Here is a 21,002-nt window from a genome sequence, read left to right as displayed (position 1 = left end):
ACCAACACAGTGGTGACTTTCAAACGACGGGTGCCGTTGACAACTTGACACTCTCAAGAAGGCACTACCGACATGGACCGCGCTTTCCCGAGATTGTAGAAAAGTGTCAAAGTGTCAGTTCGAAAGTATCACCTTTCTCCACGGGCTTGTACAAACGCTGGATACTAGTGTACTGATGTTTGCTGTTGATCGCACAGGTGGCAGATGACCCCGAATTCGGCGAAGTCACCACTTTTTCACTCAATACTTTCTGCCTTGCGAATTGATACCTGTAACTCCTGCATTCTCGCTCCGATGTCGTCTACGATCGCCCACTAAGCATGACTGCTTTGCTATTGCCTCGAACTTTCTGATCAGAGACACGAGTAATTTTGGTATTACGACTCGACAGGGCTCAATCTTCCCAATGGTGAAAGAATTGTGGGATATCGCTAGTTTCTGAAGAGATTTCTGACCCATCTGCCCCCAATAATTCTGGGCACCAATACCACGAGTCGTCGCAGAGCTGGTCGAATTCGTGGAACGTATCGCTCTCTTGGCAGCTGGTGACATCAATGAGGAAAGGCCAGGTCGCAATATCTCTATAAGTCTCTGTATTGCGCGTGCTGCACAAGAAATTCTGTAGTTGATCTCTGAAACAACCAGCCTGCTCCACTTCAGTATCAACATACCATGACTGATCGACACGATTCGTGAAGTTGCCTGTGATCGTGCAGGATGTCAGCTTCAAAGTGTCCTTCATACCTCGAAACAAACGTAAAAGGTTCGGCTTCTGGTCAGTATCGTCGAGCTGGGTCAACTCAACGTCGCCCAATTGTAGTATTTTCAGACTAGCTGTGTGCTGACGGAAGAACTCTAGGAGAACATTTTCTGTGACACATATTGCCTCCAATTTCAACTCTCTCAGGTTCTGCCAGAAATGTCTGCAAATAGTGCTGGAAATCGGCAACATTGACTCGTAATGACATTCGAACGGCAACTCGTCGAAATCCAACTTCAAAACTTCAAGATTGCTCGAGGCGTGTAATATCACGTCCAAGGCATTAGTATGATCACGAACATAACCATCCTCGTCAACCGCTTGCTCGTTGACAGGGTTGTAGATACCTAGTTCGAGGAATCTCAATCGCTGCAACCTGCTCCACAAGCTTGATTCCTCAAGTCTATGCCATGCAGACGCATCTCTCAAGCCAATGTAGTACTTGTCCAGAAGCTGTGACTGCTCCAGCGCCTCATTTCGGTAATCCGCTTTTCGAAAAGAGTCGCCATGTGTATGTGACACGTTAAGATCTAAGGCCTCAACCATCTCCAGGAGATCCAGCCATTGGATAGATCGTGCTGAAATGTCCCTCAAAGATCTTGAAACTGTCGCATCGAACGTTTTAGCAAAACGCGCTTCACCATGATCTTCTGCTGCGAACATGCCTGTCCGCTTGCCAATATAGTCTTGAGGATCATCAAGGGAATCGATATCGTCTAGTAGTGTCTTCACGATCTCCAAATTGGGCAAGCCGGCACACAAACGTTGAAGCTCCTCTCTTTCGTCCCTGAGCTCAAAAGTCCTCTGTGCATCAATCTCTTCGAGCCAACAATTGTAGCACCACAATACTTCAGCTGTGACTTCAGAAAGATCGCGTTTCTCGCCTGGTTTTCGTGCTGCGAAATACTCATGTTTGAACGCGTCGAATCCTGCATAGTAGTCTCCAAGCATACCAAAATGGTAGACAAGGCTTCTGACATATTTGCTTATCTTCTGACTTGCGACGACATCGTAAGCCCGATCAAAGCTATACGAGTTTGGCGAAACATGGATCTGCCTGAACAGCAGCTCTGTAGCAGGCACCGCGAAGGCGTGGTTAGTTAAGCGCAATGCTTTAAGCTCATCTCGGCCAGCGAAGCGGCATATCAAGGACAACAACTCTGCCGGAAGCACGGCTGTCATCTTCATACACGTACTTCACCAACAGGATTCGAGGGTTCGTGTACATTATGAAGTGAGGATGATGTGTGTGTGATACGAAAGTGAGGTGGACTCGATGACCAGGGAAAGAGTGGAGGGCTGTGTAGCCTTGCTTTCCGAATTCAGTTAGCGTAGATGTCATCAGGCTGTCGTATTGTGGCCGCTCGATCGATGATGAGATTCTTTGACTCCTTGCAACCACGACCCTGAGGATTGTTTTGAGGTCTTTCTCACTTTGGCTTTGCGAGGTCGCAAATCGCTTGCAGTCGATGTTCGTTATGCCTTCAGGGCTTTCAGTAACAGGAGTTTCGAGCTTCTCGTTCATAAAGATTTTGCTTGGCATTCAAAGTAGCAGCTACAGCCAATAAGAGCTACGATCAAGATTTAGTGAAGATGGCGCCAACTTCTGCCGCAGCACGCAGCAGGGAGACGACGCTCCTCGATTCTGATGAAATTGTTTCATCTCTACATATTTTAACACTGAATTGTTGGGGACTGAAGTATTTAGCGAAATACCGCATCGAACGACTGGCTGAAATTGGCAGGCGGTTGTCACTTCATCAACCAGCCTTGGACATTGTGGGTCTTCAGGAATGCTGGACCTACAGTGACTATCAGTCTATCCGACAGAGCACGAAGAGAGTTTTACCATATGGAAAGTTCTACCACTCTGGCATCTTTGGTGGTGGATTGGTCATATTGAGCCGCTTTCCTATTGTTGAATCGTCGATGTTTCGTTACCCTCTGAATGGCCGACCGACAGCGTTCTTCCGTGGCGACTGGTTTGTGGGAAAGGGTGTAGCTTGTGCGAAGTTGCGACTTCCCGACGGACAGATTGCGGAAGTGTTCAACACCCATCTACATGCTCCTTATGAAAGAGAACCAAATGACAGCTACATCTGTCATAGGACAGCACAAGCCTGGGACATCGCGAAATTGATGAAGGATGCTAGACTTCGGGGCCATCTTGTGATAGGGCTTGGTGATTTTAATATGGTTCCTATGAGTTTCGCGCATGTTCTCATCGAGAGTCGCGGGTCGGTGCGTGATGTTTGGCGAGACGCCAAACCTGCTAGCAGTATCGGAGCCAGCATCGATGTCGCCGAAGCAGATCGACGAAAACGGCTGCAGCTTGCACCAACACCAGATGTACAGGAGAGCCTCAATGAACACGGACATACCTGCGATAGCATTGTCAATACCTGGCGTTGGAACGAGGCTCATAGAAAGGCTTTGGAGAAAGGTCATGACCGGGAGATCTTACCCGCAGAGCTCGACCCTCGTGCCAAGCGACTCGATTACATCTTCTTTGGAGGGTTCGAGGAAGGTTGGAAAGTCGACCAAGTACAAGTCGCTCTGACCGAAAGACATCCCACAATACGTTGCTCGCTTAGTGATCACTTCGCAGTTGAGGCAACACTTTCGCAAGGCTCACCTTCTACGAGCTCGTTTCTAGAGGTGGAAGCACAAGGCCCATTACAACGGCCAAGGTCCGGTAGTGCGACGGAAGACATCGTTAGTATGAGAGACGCAGACCTTGCAAAGCTGATATCACATCAACCCACCACAAGTGTAATCACACCGTCCTTCTATGAGCAGATCCTGGCCATGATAAACAAATACACATTGCGAGAGCGAAAACAACGACGATGGAGACTAGGGCACTTCATAGGATCTGCTCTGTTCTCAATCGGCAGCTTTGTCGCAATATGGTGGTCCAAATACAACTACGTTGCATTTGTCCTACTTTTGATTAGCACGCTCGGTATCTTGGGAGGCACATTGGATGGCCTTATCGGAGGTTTGTTCGTCGGATCCGAGTTACGAGCACTGAACGAATTCGAATGGGAAGTGCGAAATGCGCTTTATCTCGAAGGCGGACCTATGCCTGAAGAGAAACCTCTCCAGGATTGGTATGACTGAGCATTCGCATACACAAACAAATTTTATCACACAGCGAAGCATGAGTCGATGTGCATCCATGCACTCAAAGTCGATAGGATAGACGGCAGAACAGGTTTTTAACATGTCACAGCCGAGATGCAGCCGTTCGACGAAATGCGCCTGATCACAGTACTGCAGCTCTTTCCATCTCTCATCCACACATTATTGGTCGTAGCTATCCTAATTGGCTTGGCCGTGGTTGGTGGCCTGATCATCTTCGAAGGTCAAGAGATGCATCGCACTATAAGTAAACTCGAAGAAGTGAGAAGAGCTTTCACTGTCATCATGATAGTATTGCTAGCATTAGGAAGGATTTCGGAGTGAAGTTGATCGACGAGGAAGGTTTACGGAAAAGCTGGAACAAGCGCTCTCGGGCATGAGCGCTTATGCAATTGAGCTTCGAATCCAATCAGGTCAGCCAAAATCGAGCAATCGCGACACTTCTGTCGACCTGAATAAGTGACGCGACAACATGAAATCGAGAATCAGCATACAAAACAACCACTGTGACTGTCGAAAGCAGAAAATGAAGTGTATGGTGTGGTTGTGGTTTTGACATGGGCGTGGTTGATCGCAGAACGACTCCTCCAACTTTCCAGCTTACAAGAACTGGCTCGATCGCCCACTTTTCGATCGACTTTTCTCACCTTTTTCTACCACAATAAATCACCACCGCCATATTATCGATCGCGACTTGGATTATTGTAATCCCGCACTAGTTATTTACCTGCTATCGACTTCCAAGGTCTACAGCAAGCTTTTATCAAAAGGTATGTGTTCTTACGCTGTTGTCTTATCTTGCTTTTGTCCCAGTCAGCCGATCGAGTCAGTCTTGCATTGCCTACAAGTTGCGCAAAATCCCCCTTACCCTGCTGACCAGATGATTTTTTCGTGATCGCGACTATATAAACGCCCTTCCCACCCTACGTTCCCATCTCTTCTCATCTCTGCTGTCGCTCAGGCATAATTTCCATATCGCATCCCATCCTCATCACGCGCCCACCTTTGAACACAACTAACACTCCTTCACAGCCACGACTAAATCTCCCAAACTCGCTTCCACTTCACTTCTCACCACACAAATGGCCTCAACACGCGCCTCAACAGGCAGCTCCAAACCACGCATCGCCGCCGCAGTCTCAACCACTCCCGAGCGCAAGCGCAAAGCCACAACCACTTCGACCACCGCAACCAAGAGACCCACCACCACCAAGAAAAGCACCACAGGCGCAGGCGTAACCAAGAAACGCGCTCCAAATACCAGCCACAAGAGACAGCCACCTCTCAAGGATAAAGTCGAGGGTGCGCTTGAGAAGGCTGAAGGCACAATCACGAACAAGCCAGGGAAGAAAGCTGCTGGGGCGAAGAAGATGAGGGGAACGGACGGGAAGGGAGCGAGGACGAGGAAGTGAAGATTGAAATGGATATGGTCGTGCTTGAATGCGCAAGTGGCAGCTGTGAGCTTACTTGCTTGCTTGTCTGTGACTGAGTCATTGCGATGTGTTATGATGCGATATGATATGACATGAAATGACATGAGGAGGGGTGGACGGGTCTACTACATACGCAGAATGATAGTATAATATGCGCCTGCACGACGGCAGCCCGAGGCATAGGTACATACATTCATGTTTACATCTGGCCTCGAAAGCAGTACGGGTGTGCGGATGGCTTTGTGCAATGATCACAGTCAGTGGTGCAAAGGGGTGCATCAATAACGAAGTTATGCAGGAATGCATTAATATTTTCAATCGTTCCTTCCTCATCAAACTTTATCGACTCATACCCTTGTGCTTTCTACAACAGCAGCATTCGGGCATAACATACGGAGGAGAATATACATACTGACAACGAGCAGGTCTGTTGTCGTGAATCGTTTCTTCATTGGTCTATCATGCTATGTAGGTTGTCTATCTACTGCCCACCCTGCTCCTATCCAAGGAAGCGCTTAACCTCAACCCCGTCAGTGTAGACCATATTACGGGCACAGCACTACCTAATCATCCAGATCCGTGCCCGCACCACGTCTGAATCCATTCTGTTGTTGTCGTCCTGCCTGCGCAGCACCACTCAAACCAGGTATCGGATGGAAATACGCCTGTGTGTTCTCCTGCTGAATACTTCTCGCAGGCACGCGTAATGGTGGGGGAGATGCAGAGCGCTGGCTCGGTGCGATGGAGAAGTGCTTTTGTTCCTGGTGGCCACCAATTGTGTAGCTGAAGTCACGTTTTGAAGGTTTGGCTGCGCCTCGAGAGGACGATGGTTGTTTGTGGTGTTGAGGTACGGTTGGTGGTGGTGGTGCAGCAGCGGCAGAGGGCTGATGGCGGGCAGATTGTCGTGGTGCTGAGGAGTGTACGCTTGGCTCGGTGTCTGTGTAGTCTGTACCGTAGTGGAGGGTGTCGCTGTGAGCGTTGATGCCGCCGACTCGCGCAGGTTTCTCAGCCATGTAGGCGCGTACATCGTCGTCGTGAGCACCTTCGAAGGCAGCTTCTTTCATTTCTCGCTGTTTTCGCTCTTTGGCATTGTCTTCTTTTCGTCGAGACTTCTTCTTTCGGTCTCTCTTGTCGCCAGTGTATTGTCCTTGCTTTTCCTTGATGATTGGGGCAGTGCTACTGCTCAACTCGGTCATCGTGCCGGTGTATATTGTACTCGTATCGTCCATGTAGCTGTTTGTATCTCGGTCTGAAAATCCTTGTCCAACGACTGAACCACCACCTAATCGTGTGCTCTTGGTTGCGTTACTGAGAGTCGTGCCATTAGGACCTTTTCGTCGTAACACAGTCGACTTATAGTCGTCCCAATCTCCCCTTCTCCATTGAAAGCCACCATTCTTAGCCCAGAAGAAGAACCAGATTATGCCAACCACCATAGCACAGCCGATAACAGCGAATGCAGACTGGACGGCTACCATGTTAACCTCATTGGGGTCAATAGCGCCGCCATGAGTTGGTTGACCATTGCCGGTTGGTAGAGCTCCTGTTGGGTTATTTCGTGCTTGAAGTTGCACCCTAAGTGGAGTGGAAAGTGATGTGGTCGTGGATGGAGAAGGCGATACTGCAGTCCATGGTCCTGGTGATTTCAGTTCCTCATTCTCGTCTCTTCGTGCGATTTCAGGATGAGGATGGGTCAAATCTTCGCGTTCTTTGAGGGTGAGAGATTCGAGGTATTGCGAGAGGTCAAACGAATGTAGGAGATTGTTGAGAGGTGCCATATTAGAGCTGACAGCTCGCGGTCGGCTGCTTCGAAAATCCTGTGGTTGTCTTCTCTTTGGCCGTAGGTAGCGATTCAATTGATTCTAAAATTCTTTGATCGTGCTTGAGATGATTTGTAAAACAGGATGAGTAGAGCAGGTGACTGTAATATGATCCGAGCTTTGTCCTTCGTTTACGAAGGACGTGGTTGGGAGTTGAGCAAAGTGGTTGCAGAAAGTGAGAGGCTGGGCCACGAAACACGCGATGACGCACTATTGTGATTTTGCCATTTCGGGACTAGATCGTGTACTTATCGATTGCTGGCACGACAATTCGAAATCGCTGGAATACAGACCTTCTATCACTGTACATCTCAAGACACTGCTAACACGAACTTCACTCGAGAAACAAAAGGAAATATCAATAGTTTTTCGGCAAATCTCAGCTAAGTGGGGTAGCAGTGCCGTCAAGCCTTAAGCCAGCACGACATATTCCGTTCCCAGACTCACAATTCGGTATAAAAATGTCAACTTAGCATAGTCACATGAGTACTGAATAGCCAGTACAGCAATCACCCTGTGGAATAGCGTTAGCCACGTACACACATTCTGAAGCTGACAGTAAAGCTCTGTCTGACTTTGTATGTAATTCCTGCACGATGGTAGACGCTGAGCTCATTCGTAGCAGGTTGAAGAATCGAAAGCACTTGGTTGTAGGACAGCTGCGGACTACAGGAGAGCGACTACCGGCATGCCAAACGATCCCCCCTAGCCAGAGAAGGGTACCAGAAGCGTTCGTGGTGAAGAAAAGTAGTTTTCTTACGGAACCCTGTGTCAAATAGATTCATCCGCTTCGTCAAGATTGCAGTCACCTAAACATAGTCTTCTTCGTGTCTCAGTAATTCTCTGAGAACCATGAGCTCACAGCAACATTCCTCCTAAGGCTGTCCCACAATCTCGCCGATGAGTTTGATTCTGTCGCTGGAAACGCGATTTCGGAGTTAGACAGTCTGTCCTAGGTCTGTCCGCGCTCTCTTCTAGCTCTGCTCTTGCTCTCTGTTCTGTTTCTGTTATGTATCTGTTATAAAGTCTCATGCCTGCACCGGATCTGACTATGTGTCCGACTATGAGTCATAGAATGATGCTGACTCCTCGTCCAAGGGATCAGATATCCTTTTGTGTGGACATGCGGAGAGGACGCCCATGTTCTTCTGAACCCACGCCCACAATTTAGGGTGGCCAGCCCGTGTTATTTGCATAGCTGTGAGAATCTCGGTGTCTGCACCTCTGCACCATATTTCGTTGAAGCCCTCGTTGTCTTCTGGGAACGTAAAGTCGCCGTACGGTATGACCTGCAAGTTAGAGAAGATATTGTTACGTCGTAATGCCCAGCCTGTAAATTCTCTCGCTTCTTCAGAGCGTAGGCTGTAGTAATCGCTGGATAACCAGATTACAGTCTTGCAACAGCCTTTGACTACTAGAAACCGAGACTGTTGCGGGTCTAAGTGAAACTCTAACGTTTGATGTTCATGCTGTGCTTGTCTTCTTACAAGGAAGCCAATGGCTGTGGCTCAAAAATGTCGTCCACCGACAAACCAAAGAGCTAGCGATCACTCAATAGCCACCCGCTCCAGCCTCGCGTCTCTTCTCCTCTCCTCTCTGCTGCAATTTCTCGTTCTTGAACATGCCACCTGCCTTTTCCATCATCTTACCCATGGTGGAGTCGCCGCCTGAACCACTTTGGCTGGTACTTGTGGTATCAGCGCCTCTGTCACTATGACCCAGGCCTTGCTCTTCGCCTCGTGAGTCAACGCGACCTGGCTCGGTGGGGAGGATGCCGCTGTGAAAGTGTTATGTTAGTGTTTGTTGCGTTACAGGGAGTTTGTTGGAGATAGGGAGCGGTTGGGTACTCACCCTTTCTCCTGCTCGACGGTTCTGCCTGTGCCCATACCGTAGTTATGGTCGTAACCTGTATCGTTGCCGCCTGTGTCTCCCTCAGTGCCGTAGGTGTCGTCCGCACCGAGACCGCCGGAAGTATATTGGCTCGTCTCTTGGTCACCGCCTCGACCTGCGCCGCCAGTACGAGTGTTCGAGCCGATTGTGTCGTCGGCACCTAGGCCACCGCTCGTGCGGTCTGTGAGAGCACAGAGTCGTTAGCTACTTCTCACTGTAAGTCCTTGAGTAAGAAGGTTCAGGAGCATACCATCATAGCGCGTATCACCACCACGATTGATAGTACCTCCTCTGGCATCGCTGGTGCTGCCAGAATCCAGACCATCGGTTGTGCGATAGGCACCTCCTCCATAGTCACCACGACCACTGCTGCCAGTGTCGTATACGTCGCTAGTATTGGTGTCTAGACCATCGGTTCCACGAGTTCGACTGCTTGTTGTGGTGCTGCCGTAAGCATCGCTGGTACCGCTTGCATCCAGACCGTCATTACTGCGGTAGTTAGCGCCTTGGGAATCGGCGCCGCGCAAGCTACTGTAGGCGTCAGTGGTACTGGAAGGGTCTAGTCCGTCGTTCGTTCGGCTCATGATGACTTTGGACGATGGTAGTTCTTGTTACTGCTTTTGGACGTAGAACTGAGATGAATGATTCCAAACTACCGGGAGCAGAAGATGGCCAGGAAGGAATGCGAAGCGGAGCAGCGGATGTTATATCTCTCGACCTGGCTCTTGTAGAGACAAGAGTTGCTGGAACAGGATCATATGCTCGTTAGATCGCACGATGCCCTACATGAGGCCAGAAAAGGGCCAATAGACGATTCCCTCGACCCCTCATAACAACGATCTGACACAAGATATTCCTGCTGCGACATGCAACTCTGCAAGAATCGTTTCACCAAGGCCAAGATGAGGAGCTGATGTGCTTGCAAAACCCTGCTTCATGCCAGTCTGTTGCGCACCTCAATCGAGCGTAGAGTCAGGAACCAGACCATAGCGAACCAGTCAAGGCTGGTTTCCCCGCAAAATGACGTGTGGGCGCCTTTAGAGATAGTTCCCGCTTCTTGCAGAAGAATCCTCCACGAAAATACGGAGCAGTATAGGCTAAAAAATAAGCTTCTCGGTTTCACAAGGCTGTACGAGCGGGTGAGCGTGCATGGCCATCACAATCACACAAACCACCAGTTCAGTCGCTCCCTGAGTACCACAAGTGCCAGAGCAAGCCGCCAGGCATCAGTGCAAAATCTTGCATGGATTAAGGTATTGTCGTTGCGTGATCAGTGCGCGACGTGCCTCGCATTGGCATGGCCGACCCCTTTTCTGGTGTTCTTTATGTGCAACCTCATGGTTGAACTTTTCAAGAAAGGCGACCTTGATCGAACACACATCTTTGAGACGTCAAAGGCTCACATATTGGAATAGCCAGGCGTAAGGGTGTCGTTCGCGATACGACAGTGCCTTCTCTATGCTCGATCATAGCCAACCCTTGTTGCCTGCAGCCTTCGACGCTAGTGACCTGTAATTTCGTGCAGACATGTCCTGCGTTGTCACTTTTATCTCACGTATTTGGACATGAATTTCTTGTGGAAATCCGATCTCAGCAGATCGTTGACAAATTCTTTCTGGGTTTTCTGCTCCGTGCCCCTAGCCTGGTTCTTGAAGACCACATCATCGTCCCACCTCCTCTTCAAATCAAAACTTTTCGGATTCAGTAATGGGTTACCGTATGCGATCTCCTCCTCGCGCTGATCCTGCTCTTTTGCAGCCTTTTCAGCCTCTTCTTTCGCTTTTGCTTCAGCACGTTCGCGCTTGATCTTCTCTAGCTCACGCATGAGTTCGGCTGTCTCATCTTCTTCGTCATCATCGTCTTCTTCGCTGCTATCATCGTCCTCGTCACTATCGTCTTTGTCTATTTCTCGTGTCTCTTCCAAAATACGTCTGCGTTTTGCTTCTTCGTCTTCTTGGACCTGGTCGGAGTCTGGGCTGTCTGTGGCTTGCTCGATCGCACGTTTCGAGCCTGCGACAGCTGGAGTTGTGCTTGAACTGCCATTCTTTTTGCTGAAATGTGCTGCTTCTGCTGCTAGAAGCTCTGCGCGCAGATCGCGTTCTTGGAACCCAGCATCACCTCCTTGACCGGCTTTGCGGTATTTGAGCTGAGTGTGTGCTGCCTGGAGACGTTGGTGGTACGCTGGTCCGCGCTGTGCTTCTTTTCCTCGAGCAGGATCGAACGTTGGTCTGTGTGCTGTGGTCATCTTGCGCTAACAGGTTCAAAGATGTCGTGGGGTATCTCAAGTACAGCGTAGTATACAGTGAAGCCACCTCTGTGTGAACCTGTGCGCAACTTCCGTGTGAATTGTGGTCGTATAGAAATATGAGCATTCTTTCAGAGGGAAATTCACGAAAGGCTGAAACGTAGCGTGGATGCCTCAGGCTAACTACGTGGGTGGACTTAGTAACCCTGCAGAAATGAAAGTCACAAATGGACTATGAACACTTTTATTTTATAGCAAGCGGCTTTTGTGAGAAGAAATGCACAGTCATCGCAGGCCTGGCCAACCATAATGTTGAAAGCCTCTTGCCCACCGCTCGGCTTACCACGTTACCATCTCGAAATCGACGATAAACGCTGAGAGGATGCCTCGAATCGCGGATGTATCCAATGTCGAGAAGAATTTTATTCTTGAAGCACTAATATCGTCCAAATTACGGCTTGACGGGCGCCAGCTCGATCAATATAGGTCCATTGACCTCACATACGGCCAGCAGCTTGGCAATGCTACGGTCACATTAGGCAAGACAAAGTGGGTTCAGAGCAGCAGCATGCACGAAAGATTAACTAATGTATCTGAAGGGTCAATGTCCAAATCTCAGCAGAAGTGACCAAACCTTCCGAAGAACGCAAATTCGATGGCATCTTCACAATCACCACGGAACTCAGCCCGATAGCCTCTCCTGGATTCGAGATTGGTCGACCCACGGAGCAGGAAGTGCTGTTGTCGCGCATTTTGGAAAAGGCAATCCGAAGATCTCGAGCAATCGACACAGAGTCGTTGTGTATCGTGGCAGGTCAGAAGTGTTGGTCAGTCCGTGCCGACGTCCACGTATTAGACTTTGACGGAGGCCTAACCGATGCGTGCTGCATTGCCACGATGGCTGCATTACACCACTTTCGAAGACCAGAAGTTTCCGTCGAAGGTGAGCGTGTCACCATACATACCATGGCCGAGCGTGTCCCTGTACCGTTAAGTATTCTTCACTCGCCGATCTGTGTAACTTTCAGCTTCTATGCAGATGGCGAGCTAGTACTTCTGGATGCAACAGCGAAGGAGGAACAAGTCCGAGAGGCTGAGATGGTGGTGACAGCCAATGATTTCGAGGTCTGCCAGATTGCCAAGCATGGAGGAAAGCCAGTGGATCCAGCCATTGTGGTGAAGTGTTTTCAGGTTGCCATTTTCAAAGCGCGAGAGATGAACAAGTCCATGCGAGCGAGGCTGACAGCAGACCTGGCTAAAAGAGATATTCGTGGTCAGTCTGCAGAAAATGAACGTGGTGAAGCACCTATTGGTTGACCAGGGGTGTGTGCTTTATAGATTCTGGCGATCGACCTGTCTGCCGGGTCCAACACAATAGAACGTGGCCTCAAGATAATGCACACATAGTAACCAGATCTCCAGTGACAATGGCCCAGTGGTTAATCGTGAACAAACATGACCTTGTGACTTAGCAACGTAGTAGGTATGCGTCGATGGTTTGATGGTTACCTAGTGGTAGGCCTAGCCAATCAACGATGGTCTTCGTTTAGCAGTGCTTATAGAGGGCCCACTAGGTGCAACGGGCGGCAGCCAGACCCTGACTGAGTGCGCAGTAGCGTCGCGAGCTGAAACGTTACCTCTGGAAGCACTGCCTTCTCTTTGCTGGCTAATCTACATATCGGTTAATTTTAGAAACGATACAGCAATAATATGGGACACATCGCAGACGCAATACCACAACACAAGTAGAATGCATGATGATTGAAGGAGGACCGCGATCTTGAACCACACAAGCGATGGCCGCAAGGCCCGACAATGCCGATAGTCGTGCTGCTGGAAACGACCTGCTTGGCCTGGACGACTCACGGCCTGCCTACAACTCGGGCCAGGGACCACCTGTACATGACAATGAATTACTCAGTCACTTCGATATAGACGACTCCGACCAGCCGCAACCGCGACCCTCGACCAGCTACGACGACTTCGTGGGAGGCAGACCGTCAGGCCAGCCAGTACCACCACGTTTACCTTATTCCGACAACAATAGAGCCTACTCACAGACCTCGGACCTAAATAACCTGAATCGCTATGCCGACGATGCGAGTAATGAGGACTATGCCTCGACATACAAATACTACGATGGTGGTCGGTCTTCGGACGACCAGATACCTGGTGGTCAGGTACATGTTATGAGCCATGGACACGACAGAAATCGCAGCAGTCTGATGAGCCTGGGTGGGATGGTAGATCGGGCGAAAGGCATGCTGGGAAAAAGAGAGAGTTACTCTGACATGAACCTACCCTTGACCGAACGTCGAGTCGATACCGCAGGAACAGACGAACAACTACCTGTGGAAGAGAAGAGGAAGTTCAGTATCGGCTCCATTGCATCCATTTTCAAAAGGAACAAGGTCGACCCTGCCACTCTCGGCCCCAGGATGATAATGTTGAATGATCCAGCGACCAACAAATCCAACGGCTGGGCTGACAACCACATTTCTACAGCCAAGTATAACGTTGCGACTTTCCTGCCCAAATTCCTGTACGAGCAGTTCTCTAAGTACGCAAACACGTTCTTCTTGTTCACAGCAATTCTCCAGCAGATTCCTAATGTATCACCAACAAACCGATATACCACAATTGTACCGCTTTTCCTCGTATTACTGGTCTCCGCGATCAAGGAACTGGTCGAAGACTACAGAAGAAGGACGTCGGATAACCAACTGAACAATTCTATTACTCGAGTACTCAAAGGTGGCATGTTTGTTGACACGAAATGGATCAATGTGGCTGTAGGAGATATTGTCAGGGTAGAATCAGAGGAGCCTTTCCCAGCTGACATTGTTCTGCTGACTAGCTCCGAACCTGAAGGCTTGTGCTACATCGAGACTGCAAATTTGGATGGAGAGACGAACTTGAAGATTAAGCAGGCTCTTCCAGAGACGACCTACTTGCTCAACCCTAACGACTTAGGTCGGGTACAGGGCAAGCTGAGGTCCGAGCAGCCCAATAACAGTCTCTACACTTATGAAGCCACCATGACAGCTAATCTGCAAAGTGGTAACAAGGAAATGCCTCTGAATCCAGAACAGCTTCTGCTCAGAGGTGCCACCCTGAGAAACACACCTTGGATACATGGTATCGTCGTCTTTACAGGCCACGAAACCAAATTGATGCGGAATGCGACTGCCACTCCCATCAAACGGACTGACGTTGAGAGGATGCTCAATAAGCAGATTCTCATGTTGGTCGTTATCCTCCTCGTGCTCAGTCTCATCAGTACGATAGGAGACATTATCATTCAATCCACCTCTCGCGACAAGCTGGGCTACCTGGAGTTTCAAGGCTCCTTTAATGCCGCCAGTCAATTCTTCCTCGACATCTTCACTTATTGGGTTCTGTACTCGAACTTGGTTCCTATTTCACTGTTTGTGACCATTGACCTGGTCAAGTACTACCAGGCATTCCTAATTAATAGCGATCTGGATATCTACTACCCTGACACCGACACGCCAGCTGTATGTCGGACCTCTTCTCTTGTAGAAGAGCTCGGCCAGATTGAGTACATCTTCTCTGACAAGACTGGAACCCTGACGTGTAACATGATGGAGTTCCGACAATGCTCGATAGGAGGTATTCAATATGCTATAGTGGTCCCGGAGGATCGAAGAGCCTCTACTCCCGACGATCTCGATGGCATTCATGATTTCAAACAGCTGAAATCAAACATGGTCAACCACGAATCAAGTTTCGCAATACAGCATTTCATAGCTCTCCTAGCGACTTGTCATACCGTCATTCCAGAGCGAAAGGACGAAAAGAGTGCGATCAAATATCAAGCTGCCTCACCAGATGAAGGTGCTTTGGTAGAAGGCGCAGTCCTGATGGGTTACAAATTCGTCGCTCGAAAACCCAGATCTGTTCTTGTTGAAGTTGAAGGTCAGGAGCTGGAATACGAGCTTCTTGCAGTTTGCGAATTCAACTCAACCAGAAAACGAATGTCAACCATTTTCAGGTGTCCCGATGGCAAAATTAGGATATACTGCAAAGGTGCCGATACTGTTATTCTGGAGAGGCTCTCAAAGAATAATCAGGCTGTTGATGCAACGTTGCGTCACCTTGAAGATTACGCCACTGAGGGTCTGCGTACGCTGTGTCTGGCAATGCGTGAAGTACCAGATGCCGAATTCCGGCAGTGGCAACTGATATTTGAAAAAGCTGCAACCACTGTTGGTGGTAACCGTGCTGAAGAACTTGACAAAGCCGCTGAGATCATCGAGCATGACTTGACATTGTTGGGAGCGACGGCGATCGAGGATAGGCTGCAAGATGGAGTTCCAGATACTATCCACACACTACAGACAGCAGGAATCAAGGTCTGGGTATTGACTGGTGATCGACAGGAAACAGCTATCAATATCGGCATGAGTTGCAAGCTAGTAAGCGAGGATATGACTCTGCTCATTGTCAACGAAGAGACGTCGGCAGCGACTCGAGAGAACATACAGAAAAAACTGGATGCAGTCAATAGTCAGCAATCTCTTGGTGCTGAGCACGAGGTACTTGCATTGGTCATTGACGGCAAGTCTTTGACCTTCGCGCTCGAGAAGGATATGGAGAAGCTTTTCTTGGATCTAGCCATCAAATGCAAGGCTGTCATATGCTGTCGTGTCTCACCTCTGCAAAAGGCATTAGTCGTCAAATTGGTCAAACGTCATGTTAAGGCCTTGACCTTAGCGATTGGCGATGGTGCTAACGATGTCTCCATGATACAAGCTGCCCATGTCGGAGTAGGTATAAGTGGTGTTGAAGGTCTTCAGGCAGCGAGAAGTGCAGATATTGCCATTGGTCAGTTCCGTTATCTAAGGAAGCTGCTTCTGGTGCATGGCATATGGGCGTATCAAAGGGTCAGTAAGGTCATCTTGTACTCGTTCTACAAGAACATTGCCATGTTCATGACTCAATTCTGGGTAAGTCTCAATTACGCCGAACCACAGTACACAAAGCTAATACGTCTTAGTACTCCTTCCAAAACGCGTTCTCTGGCCAAGTCATCTTCGAGTCCTGGCTGCTCTCCTTCTACAACGTCTTCTTCACCGTCCTCCCACCCTTTGCCATGGGCATATTCGACCAATTCATCTCCGCACGTCTCCTCGACCGATACCCACAACTCTACCAACTCGGCCAAAAAGGGACCTTCTTCAAAATGCACTCATTCTTCTCCTGGGTCGGCAACGGCTTCTATCACTCCATCATCGCCTACATCTTCACCTCGTACATCTACTACAACGACGGACCCATGTCGAACGGCACCACAGCCGGCCACTGGGTCTGGGGCATGGCCTCTTACACCGCCATCCTACTCGTCGTCCTCGGCAAAGCCGCCCTCATTACCAATATCTGGACCAAATACCACGTCATCGCCATCCCCGGCTCAATCATCATCTGGCTCGTCCTCTTCCCCGCCTACTCCTACGCCGCCCCCGCCATCAGCACCGGCTTCAGCACCGAACTCATCGGCATCGTTCCTGTCATCTTCACCTCTCCACAATTCTACGCCATGTGCTTACTCCTCCCTCCTGCCTGCCTCCTCCGTGACTTTGCCTGGAAATACGCTAAGAGGATGTATTTCCCGCAGGCGTACCATCATATCCAGGAGATTCAGAAATACAATGTGCAGGATTACAGGCCGAGGATGGAGCAGTTCCAGAAGGCGGTTAGGAAGGTACGGCAGGTGCAGAGGATGAGAAAGCAGAGGGGGTATGCGTTTAGTGCTGGGGATGAGATGGGGCAGCAGACGAGATTGTTGACGGCGTATGATACGACGAGGGGCCGTGGACAGTTTGGTGAGGCGTTGTAGAAGAGAACTGCAGAGAGAATTTTATGAGTTATTGGTACGGAGTGTTAGCATGATGAGTTGAGATAGGTGCGACTGATGCTATATAGTCGTGCAGGAGTACTATATGATGACATGATGGAAGTTTAGGTATGCTGTCTGTGTATAGCCTTTATCTATCTTTTTTTGCTCGCCTGGAGTTGGGTTGGTACTGGGGTGAGGCCAGCTTGCCACAGCTATCCAGTATCTGTACTAGTATGATTAGGCTTCACTAGTAGTTATCCCGTACCATATTGCGCTTGTGTTCGTTCATATTACGATTCAAGCCTGTCAGGTATTCCAGGAAACTCTTGTGTCTTTCCAGAGCTTTGGAGAAATGATCCCAATCGATCCATGTGACTTGTGGGCCACACTCTTCGTCACACTCCTGGTTGTCTATCGCGTTTTGACGCTCTAGCATGGCAAGGTTAATGGCCGTCTGGAAGACTGCGAGCACGTTAGTGTCGGTTGGTCGCGTATGGCGATAGTGGACTTACTGTTTCGTATCTCACGACCGTTGAGGGTGGTGTCATCCTCTCGAAGTCCTTTCTTGGCTCTGGGGGTGATCTTTAATTTTGGCTTTGTGGATTTTTCGTGCAGGTCGAAGAATCTTTGCCAGACACTATAGCGTGCGTCTTTGGTCAGGGGGTAATATCGGATGGACGCCGTAATTCGACTGAGGAATGCATCGTCGATCTTTTTTGGTCGATTTGTTGTCTGTGATATCAAGGTTAGCTGAAATGTTCTAGAACTGTACAGGGCACACCTTACTAAGAACAATATCCCAGCGTAGTATTCCATTGTTCTCAAGAAGACTGCAGACACTTTAGTGAACATTCATGCCATATACACGAGGCGATACTGACTTGTAACAAGAGAATTATGTTCCCCGCTAGCATTGCGCTTCTCCAGAAAGATGTCTGCCTCATCAATGAGGAGGATCGCGCCCCATCTAGCAGCAAGTGTGAACCATTTTCGCAGATAATTTTCTGATATCAGATTCTGATTGAATTCGGTCAAGTCACCTTGTGTGAGCGAGATCAAAGGTCTTTGAGTGTCGTGCGCGAGGCATTCGGCCGTCAGACTCTTTCCAGTACCCGGCGGACCGTGCAGTAGGAACACTTGACCTTCCCCTTTTCCACGAATGAAGTCACTTTGCACAGCATGTTTGGCTGCGGTTCTGAGTAGTACAGTTTGTAAGATCTCTTTGTCGTCATCGTTGATAACTAGACGCTCTCTGAGCTGTTTCACCCGAGTAAACGGGGCTTCCATACTGATGTCTTCGACGTGGAATCTCATCCATTGCTTGGTGCCCAAAGCTAGTCCGCCCACACGAGCTGGAAGGATAAGAACACCGTCTGGATATAATAGCTTGACACTCTCCGGATCTTTTGGGTCAATTTCGTGGTAGTCCGTGAAACGTCTGTACCCTCTTCCATCCTCAGGCTCACTGGCCGTCAGATACCTGCTGGCCTCAACAGCACTCGTTCCAGGCTCGAACTCAACAGGTCTAGCATATATAAAACTAAAACGGGGATTCAATTGATGTAAGAGCTTCTCGTTGTACTCGGCCGGATCAATGACGATTTCGCCCCTGTAAGAAAAGCGAGAATGGTCTAACCTCCGATGAGCGAAACCTTCTCTCGCAATCTGTAATAAGATTTCAGCTCTCGTATGTAAGGCTCTTCTCCCTACCCCACGATCAAGTTTGTCATACATTCTGGTTGGGATCCAGGGTAGATCCATCACAGAGCGATCGCCCTCGTACTGTATGATGTGGTTGAGAACCGTGGTACGTTTCAACAGCTTGCCGTCGTATTCGTAATACCACGCCGCTAGCTCGTAACGAGTCAAGTGATTTAAACCCTCGGAGCGCAACGATAAATTCTTCTCTTCTCTCTTCGCAGCGGCCACGACCAGACCCTGTAATCGATCGTCCTTGCGCATGTATACCACGGTTCCTGGCTTATACAAGAACCACAAGTACTCGAATGGTATCCGAGGTTGATCTAGTTGCAATCTTCGTATGATCGCCGGAATTCTACTATCATAATGAGGTCCGATGAGACGTAGAAGAGCTGCTAAGTCGGCGGCTGTTCTTTTGTCCCACCTCCATTCGAGATTTGATGATGCCATGGGATCCCAGAACTGATCAATTTGCGCGTTTTCACGTAGATTGATTCCGCGAAAGGCATCAGCGCGTTGTGTATCGGTGGAGAGGGTGCCCGCATACCTGCGATAAAGGCGGTATAGATCATCGTAGTAGAGCACAAGCGTATTGTAACAGCCTGACCCGGTGTCGAGATGATGAATTTCAAGTCCTGCCGCATATAAGTCGGGGTTGTAGTCTATGACCGACTCCAAAACTTCAATTAAGCGAGCAGACCTTATTCGAATGTACTGACCAACAACGCTGTCTAATTTGAACCTTTTACCGAAATTGAAGTCTGCACGATTCATGGACCAGTCTAGTTCTGTATTGCCTGCTTTGTCGTTGAGGTCTTTAGATTTGATATCAGCACTTGCGTATATAACAGCAGCATCGTTGTCTTCTTCCGGTTCACCGAATCCTGAGAATCCGAGGTCGACTCCGCCAAAAGGAGTGTCTCTGTAATAGCTCTTCGCTCCGCCTCCATCACCTCTGAGCAGATGGAGCGAGTACAGAACGTCAACTTTGGGAGGCGCTTCAATCTGGTCCTCGGTGATCGTGTCTTGTCTCTTCACTGTCTCGGATGAGCTCTCGATGCAAGAAGACTTGCGATCGATTTTGTTCTCCTCAGTTAGTGGTGTGGCCTCATAAGACGAAGTCACGATGTTGTGATTCTTCAACTGAAAAGACGAAGAGGTCGATGTGCTGGTAGCTTGATTGGACACATTTTCGACGACCTTACCAGCTAGAACAATATCCCGGGCATGTGTTGAGGGGTATGTGTGAGGCGACTGTTCTGTGAGCATCATCATCGAGCAAATCGTTCTATAAGCTTGGACGTGGTCTTATTGGAGTTTGGCTGGCCACCCTATCAGTACTCAGAAAGCGAAGGAAAAGGTCGACTCGACAGTAAGGGGAAGGCTGATCATGGCGAGACTCGTGCATAAAGGCTGAGCCATGAGATCGTTGTTCTCCATCTTTGATTCGATCAATGAACATGCGGCTAGATGGATTCGTTTCATGTCCAAGGTGATCCCAAAAGGCCAACCCTTCGGGAGAACGCTGCATGAGCACGACAACTGTATTGCCTCAGCAGTCATATGTGATGGCCTGAGACGAGGCATCATTCGTACTCGAGTATATCGTAACAGGAACCACCATTATCAAGCCTTCTGCGACAATTAAAGGATTAGTTACTCGAGTACCGGCGGATAGTACAAGGCAGGACCATGCAAATACCATACTAGTAGCCAGAATCAAGGGATTTAGCCCCGTGTGGCGGTAGCGGTGCCTAACAACGACCGGAAAGACTTCACAGACCGACCTCACGTGGTATTATCGGCGCTCTTCCATCTCGCTTAATACCTGGATGAGGGAACGAGGGCCTGACAAAGCGCTTAAATCGCGAGAGCATGTTGCGATCGTCCAATGGACTAAATGTGGCTTTGAGCAACGGTGTGCTCGTCTTGCAGCACAAATCCACCCATGGCGGGCCCCACTTGACCACGGGCGTTTACTGGAGCATAGCCCAAGGGCACTTTTGAAGTCGCGCCTCCATTAGCTAGTACGATGGGTATGTTGAGTCATACTCGAGTAGGTACCGAGACTACTTAGGTGTACGTTCATCGTCTCCTGTGCATGAGGTCTAATCATGCGAAAAGAAGGCATTCGAATGGTGTGAGGTAC

General features: G+C 49.2%; 10 protein-coding genes across 10 annotated transcripts; 4 read left to right on the top strand and 6 right to left on the bottom strand.

The window, feature by feature from the left end:
• Positions 1-394: 394 nt before the first annotated feature.
• On the bottom strand, positions 395-1,942 carry LTR64_002296 (uncharacterized protein; the record flags this gene model as incomplete). Its single annotated transcript, XM_064896668.1, has 2 exons — positions 395-605; positions 672-1,942. 2 exons carry the CDS (start codon positions 1,940-1,942, stop codon positions 395-397), a joined length of 1,482 nt encoding a protein of 493 aa, XP_064755618.1.
• A 411-nt stretch (positions 1,943-2,353) lies between these two features.
• On the top strand, positions 2,354-3,883 carry ISC1 (phospholipase C type enzyme; the record flags this gene model as incomplete). The annotated part of the gene is made up of 1 exon (XM_064896667.1): positions 2,354-3,883. One exon carries the CDS (start codon positions 2,354-2,356, stop codon positions 3,881-3,883), a length of 1,530 nt encoding a protein of 509 aa, XP_064755617.1.
• A 1,103-nt stretch (positions 3,884-4,986) lies between these two features.
• LTR64_002294 (uncharacterized protein) lies at positions 4,987-5,316 on the top strand (the record flags this gene model as incomplete). Its single annotated transcript, XM_064896666.1, has 1 exon — positions 4,987-5,316. The coding sequence occupies one exon, from the start codon at positions 4,987-4,989 to the stop codon at positions 5,314-5,316; it is 330 nt and encodes a 109-aa protein (XP_064755616.1).
• A 584-nt stretch (positions 5,317-5,900) lies between these two features.
• On the bottom strand, positions 5,901-7,115 carry LTR64_002293 (uncharacterized protein; the record flags this gene model as incomplete). Its single annotated transcript, XM_064896665.1, has 1 exon — positions 5,901-7,115. One exon carries the CDS (start codon positions 7,113-7,115, stop codon positions 5,901-5,903), a length of 1,215 nt encoding a protein of 404 aa, XP_064755615.1.
• A 1,593-nt stretch (positions 7,116-8,708) lies between these two features.
• Positions 8,709-9,631, bottom strand: LTR64_002292 (uncharacterized protein; the record flags this gene model as incomplete). The annotated part of the gene is made up of 3 exons (XM_064896664.1): positions 8,709-8,934; positions 9,009-9,228; positions 9,298-9,631. The coding sequence occupies 3 exons, from the start codon at positions 9,629-9,631 to the stop codon at positions 8,709-8,711; spliced, it is 780 nt and encodes a 259-aa protein (XP_064755614.1).
• Positions 9,632-10,503: 872 nt separating this feature from the next.
• Positions 10,504-11,292, bottom strand: CWC15 (complexed with cef1p; the record flags this gene model as incomplete). Its single annotated transcript, XM_064896663.1, has 2 exons — positions 10,504-10,548; positions 10,603-11,292. The coding sequence occupies 2 exons, from the start codon at positions 11,290-11,292 to the stop codon at positions 10,504-10,506; spliced, it is 735 nt and encodes a 244-aa protein (XP_064755613.1).
• A 382-nt stretch (positions 11,293-11,674) lies between these two features.
• Positions 11,675-12,609, top strand: RRP45 (3'-5'-exoribonuclease; the record flags this gene model as incomplete). The annotated part of the gene is made up of 2 exons (XM_064896662.1): positions 11,675-11,841; positions 11,892-12,609. 2 exons carry the CDS (start codon positions 11,675-11,677, stop codon positions 12,607-12,609), a joined length of 885 nt encoding a protein of 294 aa, XP_064755612.1.
• A 479-nt stretch (positions 12,610-13,088) lies between these two features.
• Positions 13,089-17,152, top strand: DRS2 (aminophospholipid translocase; the record flags this gene model as incomplete). Its single annotated transcript, XM_064896661.1, has 2 exons — positions 13,089-16,262; positions 16,313-17,152. 2 exons carry the CDS (start codon positions 13,089-13,091, stop codon positions 17,150-17,152), a joined length of 4,014 nt encoding a protein of 1,337 aa, XP_064755611.1.
• A 247-nt stretch (positions 17,153-17,399) lies between these two features.
• Positions 17,400-17,968, bottom strand: LTR64_002288 (uncharacterized protein; the record flags this gene model as incomplete). Its single annotated transcript, XM_064896660.1, has 3 exons — positions 17,400-17,614; positions 17,665-17,884; positions 17,939-17,968. 3 exons carry the CDS (start codon positions 17,966-17,968, stop codon positions 17,400-17,402), a joined length of 465 nt encoding a protein of 154 aa, XP_064755610.1.
• Positions 17,969-18,004: 36 nt separating this feature from the next.
• On the bottom strand, positions 18,005-20,125 carry LTR64_002287 (uncharacterized protein; the record flags this gene model as incomplete). Its single annotated transcript, XM_064896659.1, has 2 exons — positions 18,005-18,761; positions 18,885-20,125. 2 exons carry the CDS (start codon positions 20,123-20,125, stop codon positions 18,005-18,007), a joined length of 1,998 nt encoding a protein of 665 aa, XP_064755609.1.
• Between the last annotated feature and the right edge of the window lie 877 nt (positions 20,126-21,002).

The sequence above is a fragment of the Lithohypha guttulata genome (genome assembly GCF_036872675.1).
Source record: "Lithohypha guttulata strain CCFEE 5908 chromosome Unknown scaffold_2, whole genome shotgun sequence".
Lineage (NCBI taxonomy): Eukaryota > Fungi > Ascomycota > Eurotiomycetes > Chaetothyriales > Trichomeriaceae > Lithohypha > Lithohypha guttulata.
The sequence above is the reverse complement of the archived record's forward strand: the minus strand, read 5'-3'. Positions and strand labels throughout refer to the sequence as shown.